General features: G+C 52.0%; 2 protein-coding genes across 2 annotated transcripts; both read left to right on the top strand.

Moving 5' to 3' along the window:
• The first annotated feature begins 226 nt into the window (after positions 1-226).
• On the top strand, positions 227-2,904 carry C8Q71DRAFT_153866 (cytochrome P450 monooxygenase). Its single transcript, XM_047916641.1, has 14 exons — positions 227-400; positions 454-667; positions 730-862; positions 918-1,109; positions 1,161-1,312; positions 1,367-1,482; positions 1,538-1,658; positions 1,717-1,730; positions 1,787-1,953; positions 2,010-2,032; positions 2,095-2,176; positions 2,225-2,361; positions 2,419-2,551; positions 2,605-2,904. The coding sequence occupies exons 2-14, from the start codon at positions 475-477 to the stop codon at positions 2,687-2,689; spliced, it is 1,548 nt and encodes a 515-aa protein (XP_047777195.1). The 5' UTR covers positions 227-400; positions 454-474; the 3' UTR covers positions 2,690-2,904.
• Positions 2,905-7,033: 4,129 nt separating this feature from the next.
• C8Q71DRAFT_873190 (uncharacterized protein) lies at positions 7,034-10,075 on the top strand (the record flags this gene model as incomplete). Its single annotated transcript, XM_047928354.1, has 9 exons — positions 7,034-7,280; positions 7,330-7,535; positions 7,589-7,931; positions 8,322-8,496; positions 8,548-8,921; positions 8,975-9,194; positions 9,261-9,292; positions 9,354-9,560; positions 9,612-10,075. The coding sequence occupies 9 exons, from the start codon at positions 7,034-7,036 to the stop codon at positions 9,968-9,970; spliced, it is 2,163 nt and encodes a 720-aa protein (XP_047777194.1). The 3' UTR covers positions 9,971-10,075.
• Positions 10,076-16,520: the final 6,445 nt, after the last annotated feature.

Genomic DNA, 16,520 nt, shown 5'->3' with positions numbered 1-16,520 from the left:
ATGTCCTTCAAGCTCGCGAGCCCCAATCTAACACGCTATGTACGCGATTAATCCAAGGAGACGATGAACAGGCCTCTAGGCATACCGAATTGGCCCTTTGAGGACGATGACCACAACGCTTATGTCTACGCTTTCCCCAATGGGCTCGCTAACCTTTGCGAACATACATATCCCAGTCACATTGTTAACGTGATTTTGCCAGGTTCCGGCCTATGTATTGACATTGCACAAACTCACGTTGATCATCTAGTACATTCATCGAGTAGTCGCCCGTACCAAATCTGCAGATTTAGCTCGCGAACTGCGGAGCCGCGGGTCTCCGGACGCGCGCAACATAACCGCTATATTCAATTGACTACAGCTAGCGGACATGCTTTCATGACCGTATAACTAGTCCTGGGTGAGTGGCGAGACATGTGCAACCTTGTGTATAGGAGCTAACAGCCTCCACAGCACAATCGCATTGCCCTCAGCATGCCCGCCTTACCGAGTGTCGTGGCTATTATTTGCCTCGGCCTAGCAGCTGCCGTCCTGTCATACGTTCTGCACACACCGCGGCGCGGGTCCTTACCTCCCGGACCCCCGCGCGTCCCTCTCCTTGGCAATGCACATCAATTGCCGCAGAGCGACCAGCACCTTACATTCACGAAGTGGGCTGCCCAGTATGGTACGAATGTTCTGAATGTTTCAGGACTATCAAGGATATTGACGACCCGAACCGCCGTGCAGGGGATGTCGTCTACGTCGAAATATTTACGCGACCCACGATCATCCTCAACTCCGCCAAGGCTGCGATTGACCTCATGGACAAGCGCGGGGCGATATACTCCGATCGACCGCGTTTTGTGTGGTTCCACGAGCTGTACGTGATTAGGTCACCTCGGCATAAATATGAGTTCATGCTTAATTCACTGCAGGATTGGATGGACCTCCAACACTTCGCTTTGCGGGTATAACGAGACATGGCGACGTATGCGAAAATGGTTCCAACACGCGTTTATCGCCAGGTCCGCCGTGGACAGCTACCATCCGGTGCAGCGCCGCGAAGCACGCCGATTGTTGCTGAACCTCCTACACCACCCGGACGACTTTGTATATCAGATCAAACGGTGAGAAAATGTGCGTGTCATGCAGTCGCGGCGCTGACGATTCGCGCGAAGGTATACGGCCGGAATCATTTTCGAGATTGGCTATGGACATGATATCACGTCGTTGGACGGCGACAAGCTCTTGCAGCTGACGGAACGCGGTATCAGAGCTGCGCTTGTTGGAAGTAGTATTGGGTCGGCAATGGTGGACTTCTTCCCAGTCTGTGAGTAGCCTGTCGGATGATACGTGTCGGTATACGCTCGGCTTATAGGACTAGTGCGATACCTCCCTGCATGGCTACCCGGAATGAGCTTCAAGTACGCAGCTATAAAAGCTCGGAAAGGCGTCGAGGACATGGAGATGACACTATACAATACCGTCAACGAAAAAATCGTGAGTTCCGTCTGGACACGGACATCGCTCGAGCATCAGCTAACCCACAGTGTAGGTGGCCGGTATCGCTCGGCCTTCGTTCGCTGCAGTCATGATAGAAGAATGCTCGCGAAAAGGGGACCTGACAGCAAAAGACGAAGACGATATCAAGGGTACCTTGGGCACACTTTATCAGGGTACGATGCTTTATGGGTCTTCGTGCGGTCGCGTTGATTTGACGCATCCCTCGCACAGCGGGCACCGACTCGGTAAGTTCAACGCCGATCAAATGCAAGAAACGACGATATGATCTTACATAATCCAGTCCTTGACGACCCTGATCGTCTTTGTCCTTGTGATGGTGCAGTATCCCGACGTCTTCAGGAAAGCCCAGGAAGAGATGATCCGCGTAGTCGGCGACTCAAGGCTCCCGGACTTTGATGGCCGAGCATCACTGCCGTATCTCGAGTGCGTGCTCATGGAAGTATACAGGTGCGCGGATACTTGCAACGCTGCAGATACGGATGAGACTGACATCCTGTGCGGAGATGGTGCCCTATAGGTCCCCTTTGTAGGCTCAGGCTAAATTACTGAACGAGACCATTGTTCCCTCACTGACTCACTACTTCCCAGCTATTCCCCATCGACTGACAGAAGACGATGCGTACCGGGGTTACTACCTACCCAAGGGTTCAATGGTAATCTCAAACATCTGGTACGCTCGTACATCTTGCGCCTTCTTCCCGCCTGATGGATGGTGTAGGGCGATGTGCCGAGATCCTGAGGTATATCCAGAGTCGGACGTCTTCAAGCCAGAGCGATTCCTCGGATTGAAATCGGGCGAGGATCCCAACCTCATAGATCCTAAGAAAATAGTGTTTGGCTTCGGCCGGAGGTGCGGTGCGTTTCCGGACCGCCTACTTGAATCGAGTCTAAACTGGAACAGGATATGCGCAGGGAAATACTTTGCTGACGATACTATGTGGCTCGGGATTGCCAGCATTGTAACGACCATGGACATAACCAAGGCGCGGGATGCCCGTGGCCAGGAGATAACCCCCACACCGGTGTACATCTCTGGGACTACCATGTGAGTCGCGTTATGGACGACTTGAACTCGTTCCCGGCTCATTGCATGCTTAGGTGTCCCGAACCTTTTGTCTGCGACATCCATCCTCGATCTGACCGGACTCGGCAACTTATCATCGACAACGTCACAGAGCCGTGATAGACGAGACACTCTTCAAGTCGGTGATCGTGCTGTACGACGCCGTGCCAGTGCGCAGCTGTTCTACATCAGCTAGGGGCACGCTCGCCGGGTATGTCCAAGGAGCTCGACTTATGATATTAAAAGCAGGATACCGAGATGTTCTATACATACCTGTAAGATGCAAGGACCGGAGTAGAATCCCAGTTCTCGCAGACCTGGTGCGAAGGGCGGTCGAGTGGTTATTTTCGCCACAGGATTTGGGCGGAGTTCAGTTGATGCCACAGACGCGTTCTTGAGTGCTGCGCGCGCAGGTACCGCGGCTCTGAATGAGCATACTCTCCTATGTGGTGACGAAGCAACATGTCCTTGCTCGCGAAGTGCGAAAGTCCTGATCGCGGAAGAGATACATGTGTCATGTCTTCACAGATATATATGTGGCTGCGCGGCTACGCGGCCACACATATATCTGTGGAGTTATGCCGCCGTCTCCAAGGACTGTGCATACTTGCTGATCTGCGTAATTTTTTGAAGGATGTTTCTATTGGTAACGTAAATTTGTCACATTCCGCTCCGCGAGCCCCAGTCTAACACGTTATGCACACCATTGCAGTGATCCAGCTAGCGGATGACGAACAGGCCTCTACGTAGGATGGTGTTCGGGTTCGGTAGACGGTCGGTAGATCTCGAGTCATCCAAAGCGCATCGATACTCACGGATGGTGCCCCGCTCGGTCGTACAGCCTCTGCCACGGACGCGTCCTTGCCGACTCGAGCACCTTCCTTGCGGCGGGCATACATATAGCCAGGGACATCTGAGGGCACGGTCTGAGCGCGGTGTGGACACAGGCGATGCGGCACGGCCTGTACTTGGAAGTAAGCCGCTTTAAGCTAAGCCGCGAGAATGTTGGGAAACGCTGTGAACGTGCTTATGTAATACGCCCAAGAGGTCTTTTTTTTTATTTTTTTTATTTTTTTTATTCACCGGGTTTAGACTCCGTACAACATAGGCACATGTAGAGTATAATAATAGAGAGTCCCTCGACGCATTCACCCGCCTGGTGACGGGGTGAACCAGAGGGCATCGCCCGGCTGTCCAACAGGAGACCGGTTAGGTACGAATTCGTCTGACAACTGACTGGCGTCAGCCGTGAGGCCAGCCGCCGAGTCTAGAAGCGAATCAATACGAGGCAGAGGATGTCGGTCTAGGACACGCAACATCTCATCCACCTCCTCGTCGGGAACATCACCGGCATCTACCACATGACGTGGCATAGCATCAAACCGGGCAAGCACTTCTTTGTCGTGCTCCCACTGTGATGAAAGATGCTGAGCAAATATCTCAGCTTTGTCGTTGATTTCATCAAAGAAATTGATGACGTCATCGTGATCCTTAGAGAAAGGCTTATCGTGGATGCCTCCCTTCTCAATACGCCCCTTCAGATTGAGCCATTGTGTTTAGCGCCAAACTGTGTGGGCATGTAGTCGCGCCCAATTAAGGGTAAGCATGTCGCCGCGAGTTTCGTCATCCTTACATTTGGACAGGATCTCTGCCCACTCGAAGGTGGCTGCTAATGGATTCATATAGGCGAAATCCACGATGTCACTGGGGGCCCAGCCACGCTGGGTCCTACTGTAATAGGTGTCCACATGTCGCTGCTTCCACCCAAACGGGCCGATGAATGGAGAGCGCTTGTGCTTTTTAACCCGTATCCAAAACGGGCATTTGAAGAGTATGTGATCGCGGGTTTCTTTATGTCCGCCGCGTCCGCACAAACATTTGATTGGTCCATTTTTTTTGAACCGTTCTCGGTATTCCCCGCTACGCCCAAGAGGTCGTCCGACGGCAAGCACTACGAGCCCCTCATGCATGAATTGAAGTGCCCCCTCACCATATTCTCTGCCCTCATGTCTGCCCCTCCCTCGAGCATCCAACCCAAGGTCGACTCACTGGCATCTGAGGATGTCAGCAACTCGAAAGTCTACAGCTTGTAATTGAGTGGCTGTAATGACGTGCAGTTGAGTCGCATTTGTCCCAGACGAGTCCTCGCAGACTCGAGCGTCTTCCTTACGGCATCCAATCTTGCCTCCGTCTTTAGTATTCGACAAGCGAAGTGACCGGATGGGGGAGATTCCAGTGGTCATGCCGTTCACGTCTGGGACAGTGAGGTGAGCTAGTATCGACTCAGAAGCGATTGTCCTCGCTGATCTCCGACCAAGGCAAACAGAACCGTTCGTGTGCGAGATCTCACCGAGATCGAGCAAGAGGACGATATTCATCTTAGAGGCAAGATCCACAGACGAAGGACAGTTATGAGCAAAGATCAGAGCGACAGTACGCAATCCGAGTCACACGATCGCCAGCTCCTCCCTCCACCTAATCATCCCACCTAAGCAGCCTAATTAGACAGGTAAGACGGGCCATGTGACCTGCCTAGTGTAGGCTCGTTTCCACGCATCTCAGTGACTTCCCGTTATCTCACCCAAGACATCCTGACTCTGCCGGTGACCTCTCGAGCCATTGCCGCTGGACCCCAGCACGTGCTCTGTGTCTCGGCCGTTCCTTCGCGCTCTCGACCGTGGCCGTGACCTACCGGTCCTTCCCGTGCAGGCCCGCCACTCCTGAGCAGTAGCCTCGACGTCGTCCCCCGCCTCCTTCCACATCGGGTAGCTGTCGGTCCCTCAGCCACCAAGTGCTGATGGGCTTCCACATTTGTACCTAACCTATATCAATATTATTACAGCCACTTGTCGTCCTCTCGCCGGCGCTCTCCCTATGCTATTCTCGTCGCAGTTGCAGCGCCACCATGTCTCTCGATCATCCCCTGTCCCTTCCGCCCCGAGTCGTCGCGCCACCATGCCTCCCGCCCGCCGTGTCGGCCCGCGCCTTTCTATTTCCGGTGGTGTACTCTGGAACCTCCCGGCGCACTGCTCAACATATATACCTTCATTATCCTGCTGCTCACTCCTCTCCCTCTTGACGACTCTCCCATCTCATTGTGCGATGTGTGCTTCCGTCAGTCCGTCAAGGCGGCCACATATCGCCCGAGTCAGTGACTCTCCCCACCTCCTTATCGCTCCCCTCCCTGCGCCGAGGTATTCCTAATGCAGACGTGAGATCCCAAAGTTTTCGCTTTCAGATTCGGCGTCTCGCATTGCCTAATGCGTACGCCAGATCCCAAAGTTTTTGCTTTCAGATTCAGCGTCTCTTGTTGCCTAATGCGTACGTCAGATCCCCAAGTTCTTGCTTTCAGATTCAGCGTCTCTACACATGCCTTGTTGAGACGCTATCTCCACTTCCTGATTGTACCGGAGCCGCTATTCGCGACCGCCCTCAGGCCACTCCTGCCGATGTACATAAGCTATACGTGTCCGCCTGCGCCACCATTCCTGCACGTCGATAGCAGCTCAGTCGTCTTACAAGCACTGAATATACTACGCGCCTTGACGGCACTCTTAATGCAACACTATGCCATCAGCAATTGCATAGGGGCAACTCACATGTAGGGCGGAAAGACAGGCACAGTTCGAAACCACGCCTTTGTCACGGCATTCAGCCTGTCTCAAATGGCAGTCTTCCCTGCTGTCAATATTGGAGCTACCGCATCGCTCCATGCGTCCGTCACATCGAAGGCATTCCACTCCTGGATTCAGCGCCTTGAGCCTGCCTAATCCGGTTGTCAGATCCAGGACTTTTTGCTTTCAGATTCGGCGTTAATATTGCCCAAAATGGGACACTCTAGACGCTGAATCTGTGACCGAAAACTTTGGGATCTCGCATCAGCTACTCGCCGGATTAGTGCTATTACCAGCCTCTGTCTCCCAATCATTTCTCGGGGCACTCACCTCAGCGGCATCCCCCACAGCGTCCGCCCAGTGAGTCTCAGCACGTGTTCGCTGTCGACGCTCCGGACACTCAGGCTTGGGAGCCCACTTTGGCTGCCATACTTTCTTGTGGGTATTGCTTCTTTTGCTTCGCCGGCAGTCGCATCCGGATGGCCAGGAACAACGCGTCTTACAAGTCGAAATCTCGGTATGGTGGCTCTCGGACAGTGAAGGTGCGCGTCTCGCAAGGCTTTGGCAAGCCGGTCGCACAAGCAACGCAAACCTTGTGCAGCTCAGCTCGACGGCGCGCCGAGCTGGAAAAGAAGTACCGGGCAGAACTCGCAGGTGAGCTCTCTATATCGGAAGTATCATTATCTTCAGTTGACGCGTAAACAGGTCTCACCTTCGCCGAGCGCGATGCGCTCAATCAAATGGCCGTCGACCCATTGGACGATGAGGGTTGGGAGGACGATACGCCGGCCAGTTTACCACATGGTGAGGAAGCGATGTTCAACAGCAACGCGGGCGGCGAGCACACGATATGGCAGACGTTCTTCACAGAGGAACACAGGTGCGTACCAGAACACCACAGTTACTTGTTTCGTATAAACGCCTCTACAGCAAACGCTACGACACGCGCACACGCGTCGACAGGACGTTCCTCCGCGAGCAGGAGTGGCAGCGACAAATCCACAAGCTCGTCGACGGATACCTTGCTTGGAGTGCGGGAGAGCAGCCTCAGGAGGGGAATGTGCAGCCGTGGGATGTGGTACTCATAAGCTTCGATAGTGAGTACAAATCGACGTTCCCATTGACATAGAACTCATGTTGTCCAAGCCAAAGACATCGGCATTGTTACACCTGCATCGGAGGATGAGCTACCAAACGAATCCCTGGTACGTCGTGGCTATCTTGGCACGGCTCCAATTCGACCATCCATTGCGATTGCTTTCCGCACGTTGGAAGCTTACCGCCAGCTTCACCATGCCTGTCCGCGCCTCAGCAGACAGGCACTAGTGCAGACGCTCTGCCATCTACACAGGGTAAGTGGTCCCTCAAGCTATCGCTACGCCCCCCGCTCACCCACCTCCTGTAGGTTCCGCTCAATCGCACCCTAGTCAATCAATTCAGCATCGCGTACGACCTCTACCTCGAGATACTGCATCACGTCGATTCACGTGTTGACTCTGTACTCGGGCGCGATGCCACTGACTGGCCGATGCTGAACGCCTGCGCGTCCTGCTTGTATAGGCTCCTGGACGAGCCGTCACTCAAATACTCGATTCTGGTGGCCATGGATGGCAATCAGTCACTGAAGCTCGTTGACGACGTCTTCCGCGCAGGCAAGACATTACGAGACGATCACGTCGGCCTCTCACGACTCTGGTTGACGACGGAGGAAGTCAATCGCTGGAAGGATGAGGTTCCTCGCTCGGTAAGTTTATATTTCATTCCTAGTGATTCCTAGGGTGGCTCATCGCTCCAGCAGCGCTCCTCTGCCTCTGCCGCCGCCTCTGCCACCGCCTCTGCCGCCGCGCCTACCGCCGCCTCTGCCACCGCCTCTGCCGCCGCGCCTACTGCCGCCTCTGCCGCCGCACCTATCTCCGCCTCTGCCGCCGTCTCTGCCACCGCACCTTCCGCCACCTCTGCCAGTGGTCCTAGCATCTCTGATAGCTCTAGTGCGAGTGCTCCGTCGGACAGCACATGTGTGCCTGCCCCGATTGGGACTCCTTCGGCCATACCGCGTGCTGATGGAACGGCAGTGCAGGACTCTCACGATGATGAAGACAACTATGACAACGAATTCGGCTGCCTTGACAGCCCTGAAGAAGGTGACGAGAACTCACAGGTCGACGTCACCACTTGCGTGGAACGGTGGCGCAACGCGGGGCCTGAATCTCGTAAGAAAATGTTCGCGCTCTTTGCTGTTACTGGGGTCTTCGTCTGCGTATGCCGACATGGCCACCTCCTCGCCATCTGCGATATGATACGCTCTGGAGAACTGTGAGTACTTTCCATTTCCTTTTGCAACGATGACTGACAGCGCTATCACAGGATGAAATACCCTCTGGCAATCATCGACAGATTGATGAATGTGTACGGCAGTGACATCCTAGTCGGATACGACATCGCGTGCGCGTTTGCACGTACCGTGGCCAACAGTTCGCTCGCACAACGCGCAAAGGATATGCGCCTCACAGGTATTGTCCCAGCCTTCCACGGTCATGGTCACAACCGGGGGTGCCAAGTTCACTGGCATCCCCGATACTTCATCGGCGCAGGGAAAGAAGACTTCAAAGGCTGCGAGCGACTCTTCTCAGCATCCAATCACTTAGCATCAGGCACCCGTCTCGCATCCGCCTTCCATCGCCATCAGGCCATTGTAGAATTCTTCAGTCACTGGGATGACTCGAAGCACGCAGAATCGGGTAAGCTTGTGACATCTCCATTCGACGTGAACGCTCACTTACGAATTGGACAGGCAATTTCATATACAATAATTACCGACAGGCGCTCGCCATCCGCAAGGAGAGTGCCGAGGCGCTCGAAGTTCTCTGCTCGAAGCTACATGTCACGACCCTGGACCTTGAACACTTTCTCGACGAGGAGCGAGAGTACCTGCGCAGTCGCAAGAAAGAACCGCCGGAGGTCTCGCGCAAGGCCGATTACATGGCGGCCTTGAAGCGTCTGGAAGCGGCAGGGTAAGCGATGCCGACTCTATGCTCGATGACTACTCACAAGTTGCAGACTTCGCAAAATCCACACAGAGCAAGAGGCGGCGAAGGAAGACTTCTACATAGTGTATCATGGGTACCAGAGGAAGGAGATCGCAGCCCTCAGACGGAACCGAACGATCGCAGCGCGTCAGTATCAACTCGTGGACGATGAGTGCCAGGCGTTTGAAGATGAGCTCGAGCTCGAACACCGTTGGGTCACCGGTTCGCCTGAGTATGCACAGGCCGAAGAGGATCTCGCTATGCGCAATTATCACTTAGCCGTCGACAACCTTGAGCGGCTCATCGTTCAACGCTTGTTCGAGCTGACAAAGTTAGGAATGAGCGGTGTAGGTGAGTGCACCCATCGAATCATGACCGCCGTAGACTGACCTCGCTTGTTAGGTTACAAACTTCGCGAGAAGATCAGCAAAGGGCTTAAGGCGCGTGCAGAAGCGATCAAGAAGGCACTGACGCGGTACAACAAGCACGCAGCTGCGCTGGTTCCGCCGCGGCCTTCGCTGTCGTGGGACGAAGTTCTCGAGATGGTGTCCCTTGCTGAATTCGACCTTCTTCGCGATGCACGGACCGACATTCGCAAAGAACCGTGGGCTGATCGCAAGAACCGTGAAGCGATGAACATACTGTTTGACATGAAGCGCGCAGAAGAGGAGATCGAGCGGTTGAACGTCGAGATACCTCGACTGTTGACTTTCATGCACGACGATCATATTGATGAACAAGGAGTGTGGTGGCTAGCCTGAGGCAAGGCTACAAAAGAATACTACAGGAGCACAAAGAGCACTGTAGTAAAGGAGGACTTACAACAGATCTCTTAAGAGCTGAGAGGGAAGACTCAGAGGCGTTAAGACGAGAGGAGAGACCGTTACATTCTAGGGCGTATCCAGCCCGGTATATATGTTGAACTTCCGAGTTTTCAGTGTTCTTATCTTATCAGTTATGTACGGATATGGACTTATGTTCTGCGATGTCAGATTACATACGTTCTTTGATGGACTTTGCCTAGATTACGTCATGTGACTTTAGTCCGGATCATTCCATGATATTCCACGACATTCCTTGATGTTCCATGACGTTCCATATCATTCCTTGATGTCCCATCACGTCCTATATCACTCTTTGATGTTCCATCATGTCTCATATTATTCCTGATGTTCCATCACGTTTCATATGTCTCTCCACATCAAACTCCGAGTTTTGGCTTACTCATGCTGCTTACCAGCTTACTCATATCCCCAAAACCTCGGACTTAGTGCTTACTGATGAACCACTGATACAGCATGTGACCTGTATCAAATGTGTATATATACTGGGCTGGTTTGCCCTGTAATGAAAACGATCCTTCGTCCTCTCCTCTGCCTGCCAGCATAGGATCTTCCCTTTGGGACTGGTCTGTTCACTCACTCTTTAGTCCTTCACTGCCACTGGGCTTACTAAGCCTAAAAACTCTTTCTTCAACAGGTTATGAGCCCTGCGCTCTGATTCTTTAATCACCTGCACCCCTCTTTGCGCGCTCCAAAGCCCAACTCTTGAAAGAGTGAGTTGGCAATTTTTGTCCTTTGTTGGACTATTTTTAAGTCGCTGCGTGACATAGTGCCGAAGGCCTTGTCTGAGCGCATCTCTAGGGCAGCCCGAAAAGGCAATTACGAAATTTATCATCCGTCTCGTCGTGAGAGAAACGACGTTGACGAAGACGACTCTAACGTCATCGCCGTACGTCATCGGCATTTGTACGGTCATCTACCCGTCCGTCGCCAGATCGACATCATCCTCGCTCCTACCCCTCGTCGCCGCCGCCAAGCCTCTGGCCGCGTAGACACGTCCATTCCTCCCAAGGAGTCCTGCCGCACCTCGCCGGAGCAGCACCTCTTGTATTTGCAGAAGAAAGCGGACGTTGCCGAAGCTCTCGCCGAGACTCGCCGAGCCGAACTCGCTGCTGCTCGTGCCGCTAGCGCTGCTGCTGCCGAGACCAAGGCTTCGCTCATTGAGCGTCTTAGCGGAGAAACTCCCATCGTTCCCACGGCTCTAAAGCCTATCTTCCTGTCCGACTTCCGCAAGAAGTCCACCGCTGACAAAGTCGAGATCCTGTGCAAGCGTCTCCTTGCCGTCCAGAAGCGCCTTCAGCCCCTCTATCGCCACCGTAACCGCCTCTACGCCCGTCTTCCCTTGTTGGATAACTTGGACGATTTTGGCAGGCGTTTCAACTGGGTGCTGACGAATATCGAGGAGGAAGGAACCACGTGGTCTGCAGTCGAATTGAACGACATCTGTTCTGTCTGCGAGCTGATTGCGAAGATTTCCTTCATAAATCTTAGCCAGAATTTCGGCCGCATTATCAAGGACGTAGGGGACTTGTACAAGAACAACTACTTGTACTGGGTAGATAAGCGATTGTAGTCGCATTTTTTCTGTATATCTTCGTCCCTAGAATTTAAGCATCACACTGTGGCTTCGTCTCAAGAAGAGACATTTGACCGAGACTCAAATAGTGAAGCATCGGACGGAGTAATTCCACCGTACGATTGCACCGACCATCATCATCTCTACGACTACGAGGAGAACTTCGATTATCATTTTGACGTCGAAGAAGATCAGTGGATTAACTGCGACGACGCTAGTTGCCCACATCGCTACGATCAACCTCTAGGTCCAGTTCCAGAAGGATTTTCAACTGGAATATCGGTCGCTCCTTGGCAGGAGAATTTCCTATTTGCTAGTGAATTTTCGGAATTACCTCCATATCCTGAACACCTAGTCCCGCTCCCTGAGTCGAGACCTCAATCTCCATTCTTCGAGGAATTACCCTTCGAAGTTTTTACTCCAGAACTACCATCCGTCTCACAAGACGAATTTATCCTCCTATCCGCAACCATGGGTGACGTCAAGCCTGACAATGTCCCCAAGCTTTCCTCAGCGTCCCAATACGCTGATTGGTCAGCCGCCATGCGCGGCTATTTGGTTTTTATCCAAGCCTGGCCCGCCGTTATTGCAACTGGCACACCCGCAGCGGACTTCGCCACTCAGAATGCCCGTGCCCAGGGTGTTCTATTTATGAGAACCGATCGCTCGATGCATCATCTGCTCGAGAAAGACACCGGTGATCTCAAGGATGCGAAGGACATGTGGAACTCGCTCAAAACCGCTTTTGGCACCCCCGACACGGCATACGTCTGGTCTCTCTTCCAGTCGTTAATCAAATCTCCGGAAATGTCTGACTCCAAGCCAATGCAGGATCAGATCAACAAGCTGGTTACCCGGCTCAAGGAGATTAGTGGTGGCGGAATTACGCTCGGTGACTCGACTCAGGCTCTTCTCCTTCTGTCAAAGCTGCCAGAGTCATACCAGTCGATGATCTCTGCGCTCCTAGCAACGCAGACCCTCAAAGATCTAAAGGTCGACTCGGTCCAGAGCAAAATTCTTGCCGAGGAATCACTTCGCCGGTCCGGTATGGGACAGTCTGCGTCTAAGACGTCCCAGGTCAAGCATAAATCCAAGGACCCCTGCGATCACTGCGGTGGGGCTCATGGTAGCGAGAATTGTTGGACCAAGTACCCGCATCTCCGCCCTCAGAATAAAGGTGGCGGAAAGGGGAAGAACAACAAGGGCAAGGGCAAGGGCAAAGGAAAGGGAAAGAGCGGAGGAAATGGTCAATCTAGTTCTGGTACTTCTAACACTGCATCTGCGTCGGACTCTTCGAATGTTGTAACTGTAGAATCCTCCTCGTCGTCTGCGAATACTATGACTGCTTCTTGGTATACTGCGGCTAACACCGCGTCAGGAAGAACGACTGATTGGATTATGGATTCTGGTGCATCCAAGACGATCACCAACGACATGGCTGATTTTTGGGATTACACTCCTTACGAGGAGCCCATGATTTTTAGCACAGCCGGCAAGAGTAAGATTGCAGCTTACGGTGAAGGCACTATCAAAGGCGTTGTGCATGTTGAAGGGAAACATATTGTGTCGACTATCACCAATGTCGCATATATCCCTGCCGCGTCTAGTCGCCTATTTTCAACTGGAGTTATTGAACGTTCAGGTTTCACCCTTGTTCAAGGTGGAGGCCGTATGGTCATTTTCGACCAACCTATTTTGCATGGTTCTGACCGAATCCGTGGTAACAAGATCATGGAGGCGCATCACACGCCCTTCAACAATCTCTATATGTTGCACATGGAAATTATGAAACCGCAATTGGCTAAGTCTGCGGACAAGTCAAATTTTCGCCTTTGGCATCAACGCTTCGGACATTCGTCTGAAGAAGTTATCCGTCAACTACCCAAGCACACCAAGGGTGTGGATTCTATCGGTGACAAGGACAAGTCTCCTTGTGCAGGTTGTCAATGGGGCAAGTCTCATCGTGCTCCATTTCCCACGTCGGACAAGAGAGCTTCAAAACCTCTTGAAATTGTTCATACCGACGAAGATGGTCCTATGCGTACCACCGCTATTGGTGGATGGCGCTACTTCATCAGCTTTCTTGACGACTACTCCGGTCTTGGCCGCGCCTATTTCCTCAAACATAAGAATGATTCGACCCAAGCGTTCGATGATTTCAAGGCATGGGCTGAGAACCAAACCAACGGGAAAATCAAAGCTGTACGCTCGGATCGAGGGGGAGAATATACCTCTGCAGAATTTACCGAACATTTGCGCAAATTTGGCATTGAACATCAGAAGACGATGCCATACTCTCCTCAACAGAATGGGAGAGCTGAGCGCTGGAATCGGACCATTGTCGAGAAGGCTATGTCTATGCTTCATCATGCTGGACTAAGCCATGGTTTCTGGCAATTGGCTGTTGACGCTGCGGTTCACATTTATAATCGGCAACCAATGCGACGCCTTAACTGGCAATGCCCCATTACCCTCTGGGATAGCACAGTCCCGGACATTTCGTATTTTAGGGTATTTGGGTGCAAGGCATATGTGCATGTGCAGAAGGAACAAAGAGCTGGGAAGCTCGACAAGAAGGCTGTCGAGATGATCTTTGTTGGCTATGAGTTAGGTTCCAAAGGGTATCGTTTCTGGAACCCAGCCACTCGAAGTATCGTTGTGTCTCGTGATGTGACCTTCGATGAAGAGACATTTCCTGCACGTAAAGATTTAGGCAATAATCCGAAATCCCTGGATAAGCCGTTTGATGAACCTCCTGAGGATGCGAACTCGGAGGATTCTGATTCTGAGGATTTACCTATTCCCGTTCCTATCCCGGAACATGAACCTGAACCTGAAGACCATCCAGAGCCAGTGGGAGACATTCCACAACCGCAACCTGATCCTGTACCTCCTCCGCAACCTCAGTACGAACGTCCACGTCGTCAAGGTGCTGGACAAAATCCTAAGAGGAACAAGGACAATGCCTATGGTGACGAGCCACCTGCGAATATTGATCGTCGTACCGATGCTCAAGGCCGTCAACAATCTGAGGCTGAAACTCTCATGTTTGTGCGGATGCTAGCAGAAGCAAACCATGGCGTTCCCCAGAGTCACAGGGAAGCTATGGAGTCTCAAGACAAGGCTAAATGGCATGCATCTGAAGGTTCTGAATACAAGTCACTTATGGACAACAAGACTTGGGTTCTAGTTCCACGGCCTAAAAACCGAAAGGTTATCAAGTGCCGGTGGGTTTATGCGATTAAACACGATGGTCGCTACAAAGCGCGTGTTGTTGCAAAGGGATTTACCCAAGTATGGGGTCAAGACTATACCGAGACTTTTTCTCCTGTTGCACGGTTTGAATCCGTACGCTATCTATTGGCACATGCAGCACTTGAAGATTGGGAGATTGAGTCTATGGATGTCAAGACGGCATTCCTTAACGGTGACCTTGACGAGGAAATCTACATGGAACAGCCCGAAGGATGGGCTGTACCTGGGAAGGAGAACTGGGTCTGTCTGCTCAAGAAGGCCATTTATGGCTTGAAGCAAGCGTCTCGTCAATGGAATGCTAAGATCCACAAGTCTCTCCTCGACTTAGGGTTTAAACGGACGTATTCGGATGCCGGAATTTATGTCTTCTCTCGTGAATCTGAAGGACACACCTGCTTAATCATTTTGTATGTCGACGACTTGCTCCTCATGGGCGACTCGAAATTGTTCATCGACAACATCAAGCAGAGACTGTCTTTGGAATACCAGATGACTGATCTGGGAGCTGTCCAGCGTTTCCTTGGTCTACACATTCGTCGAGAACGTCTTGCACGTCGTATCTTTGTTGACCAGGAAGACTATATTCAGTCTGTTTTGGAGAGGTTCCAAATGTCCAACTGCAAGTCTGCAAGGACGCCTCTTCCCGCTGGAGCAGTATTAGAGAAGAACACCGACACTGCATCTGAAATTTTCCGAACCCGTTACCAAAGCATCATTGGCAGCATCATGTATGCTATGCTTGGTACTCGCCCAGACATCTCGTTCGCGGTCACGCGTCTGGCGAAGTTTTCTTCAAATCCGTCTAAAGAGCATATGAAGTTTGCGTACTATGTCCTGAGATATCTTCAAGGGACAAAGGAACTTGCACTTTGCTACGATGGAGGCTCAAACTCTGGTCTGATCGCCTACTCAGACTCAGACTGGGCTGAAGACCGTGATGATAGGCACTCTACATCTGGCTTTGTTTTTCTCATGGCCAATTGTGTCGTTTCTTGGGTGTCAAGACGCCAACCAACGGTATCTTTGTCTTCAACCGAAGCAGAGTATAAGGCCAGCTCCGACTGCTGTCGTCAGATGGCTTGGCTGCGTCATTTTGGAGAAGAACTGGGAGACAACATGTCTCATCCAACTCCACTTTGTCTTGACAACCAAGGCAACATTTTCCTTGCGGTGAACCCTGCCGTGGATCGCCGCACCAAGCACATAGAAATCCGGTATCACTACATTCGAGAGTTCTACGAACGTGGGGAGATGGACATCTATTTTGTCGCAAGTGAAGACCAACTTGCTGATGCCTTGACCAAGAATGTTCCCTTCAGCGGAATCGAGAAATTCAGGTCTTCGGTTGGCATGATGAGATACTCGACATCTTGAACAAGTGGGAGTGTTGAACTTCCGAGTTTTCAGTGTTCTTATCTTATCAGTTATGTACGGATATGGACTTATGTTCTGCGATGTCAGATTACATACGTTCTTTGATGGACTTTGCCTAGATTACGTCATGTGACTTTAGTCCGGATCATTCCATGATATTCCACGACATTCCTTGATGTTCCATGACGTTCCATATCATTCCTTGATGTCCCATCACGTCCTATATCACTCTTTGATGTTCCATCATGTCTCATATTATTCCTG

The sequence above is a fragment of the Rhodofomes roseus genome, assembly GCF_022264815.1.
Source record: "Rhodofomes roseus strain CIRM-BRFM 1785 chromosome Unknown C8Q71scaffold_15, whole genome shotgun sequence".
Lineage (NCBI taxonomy): Eukaryota > Fungi > Basidiomycota > Agaricomycetes > Polyporales > Fomitopsidaceae > Rhodofomes > Rhodofomes roseus.
This window is presented reverse-complemented; position numbering and strand designations above follow the sequence as displayed.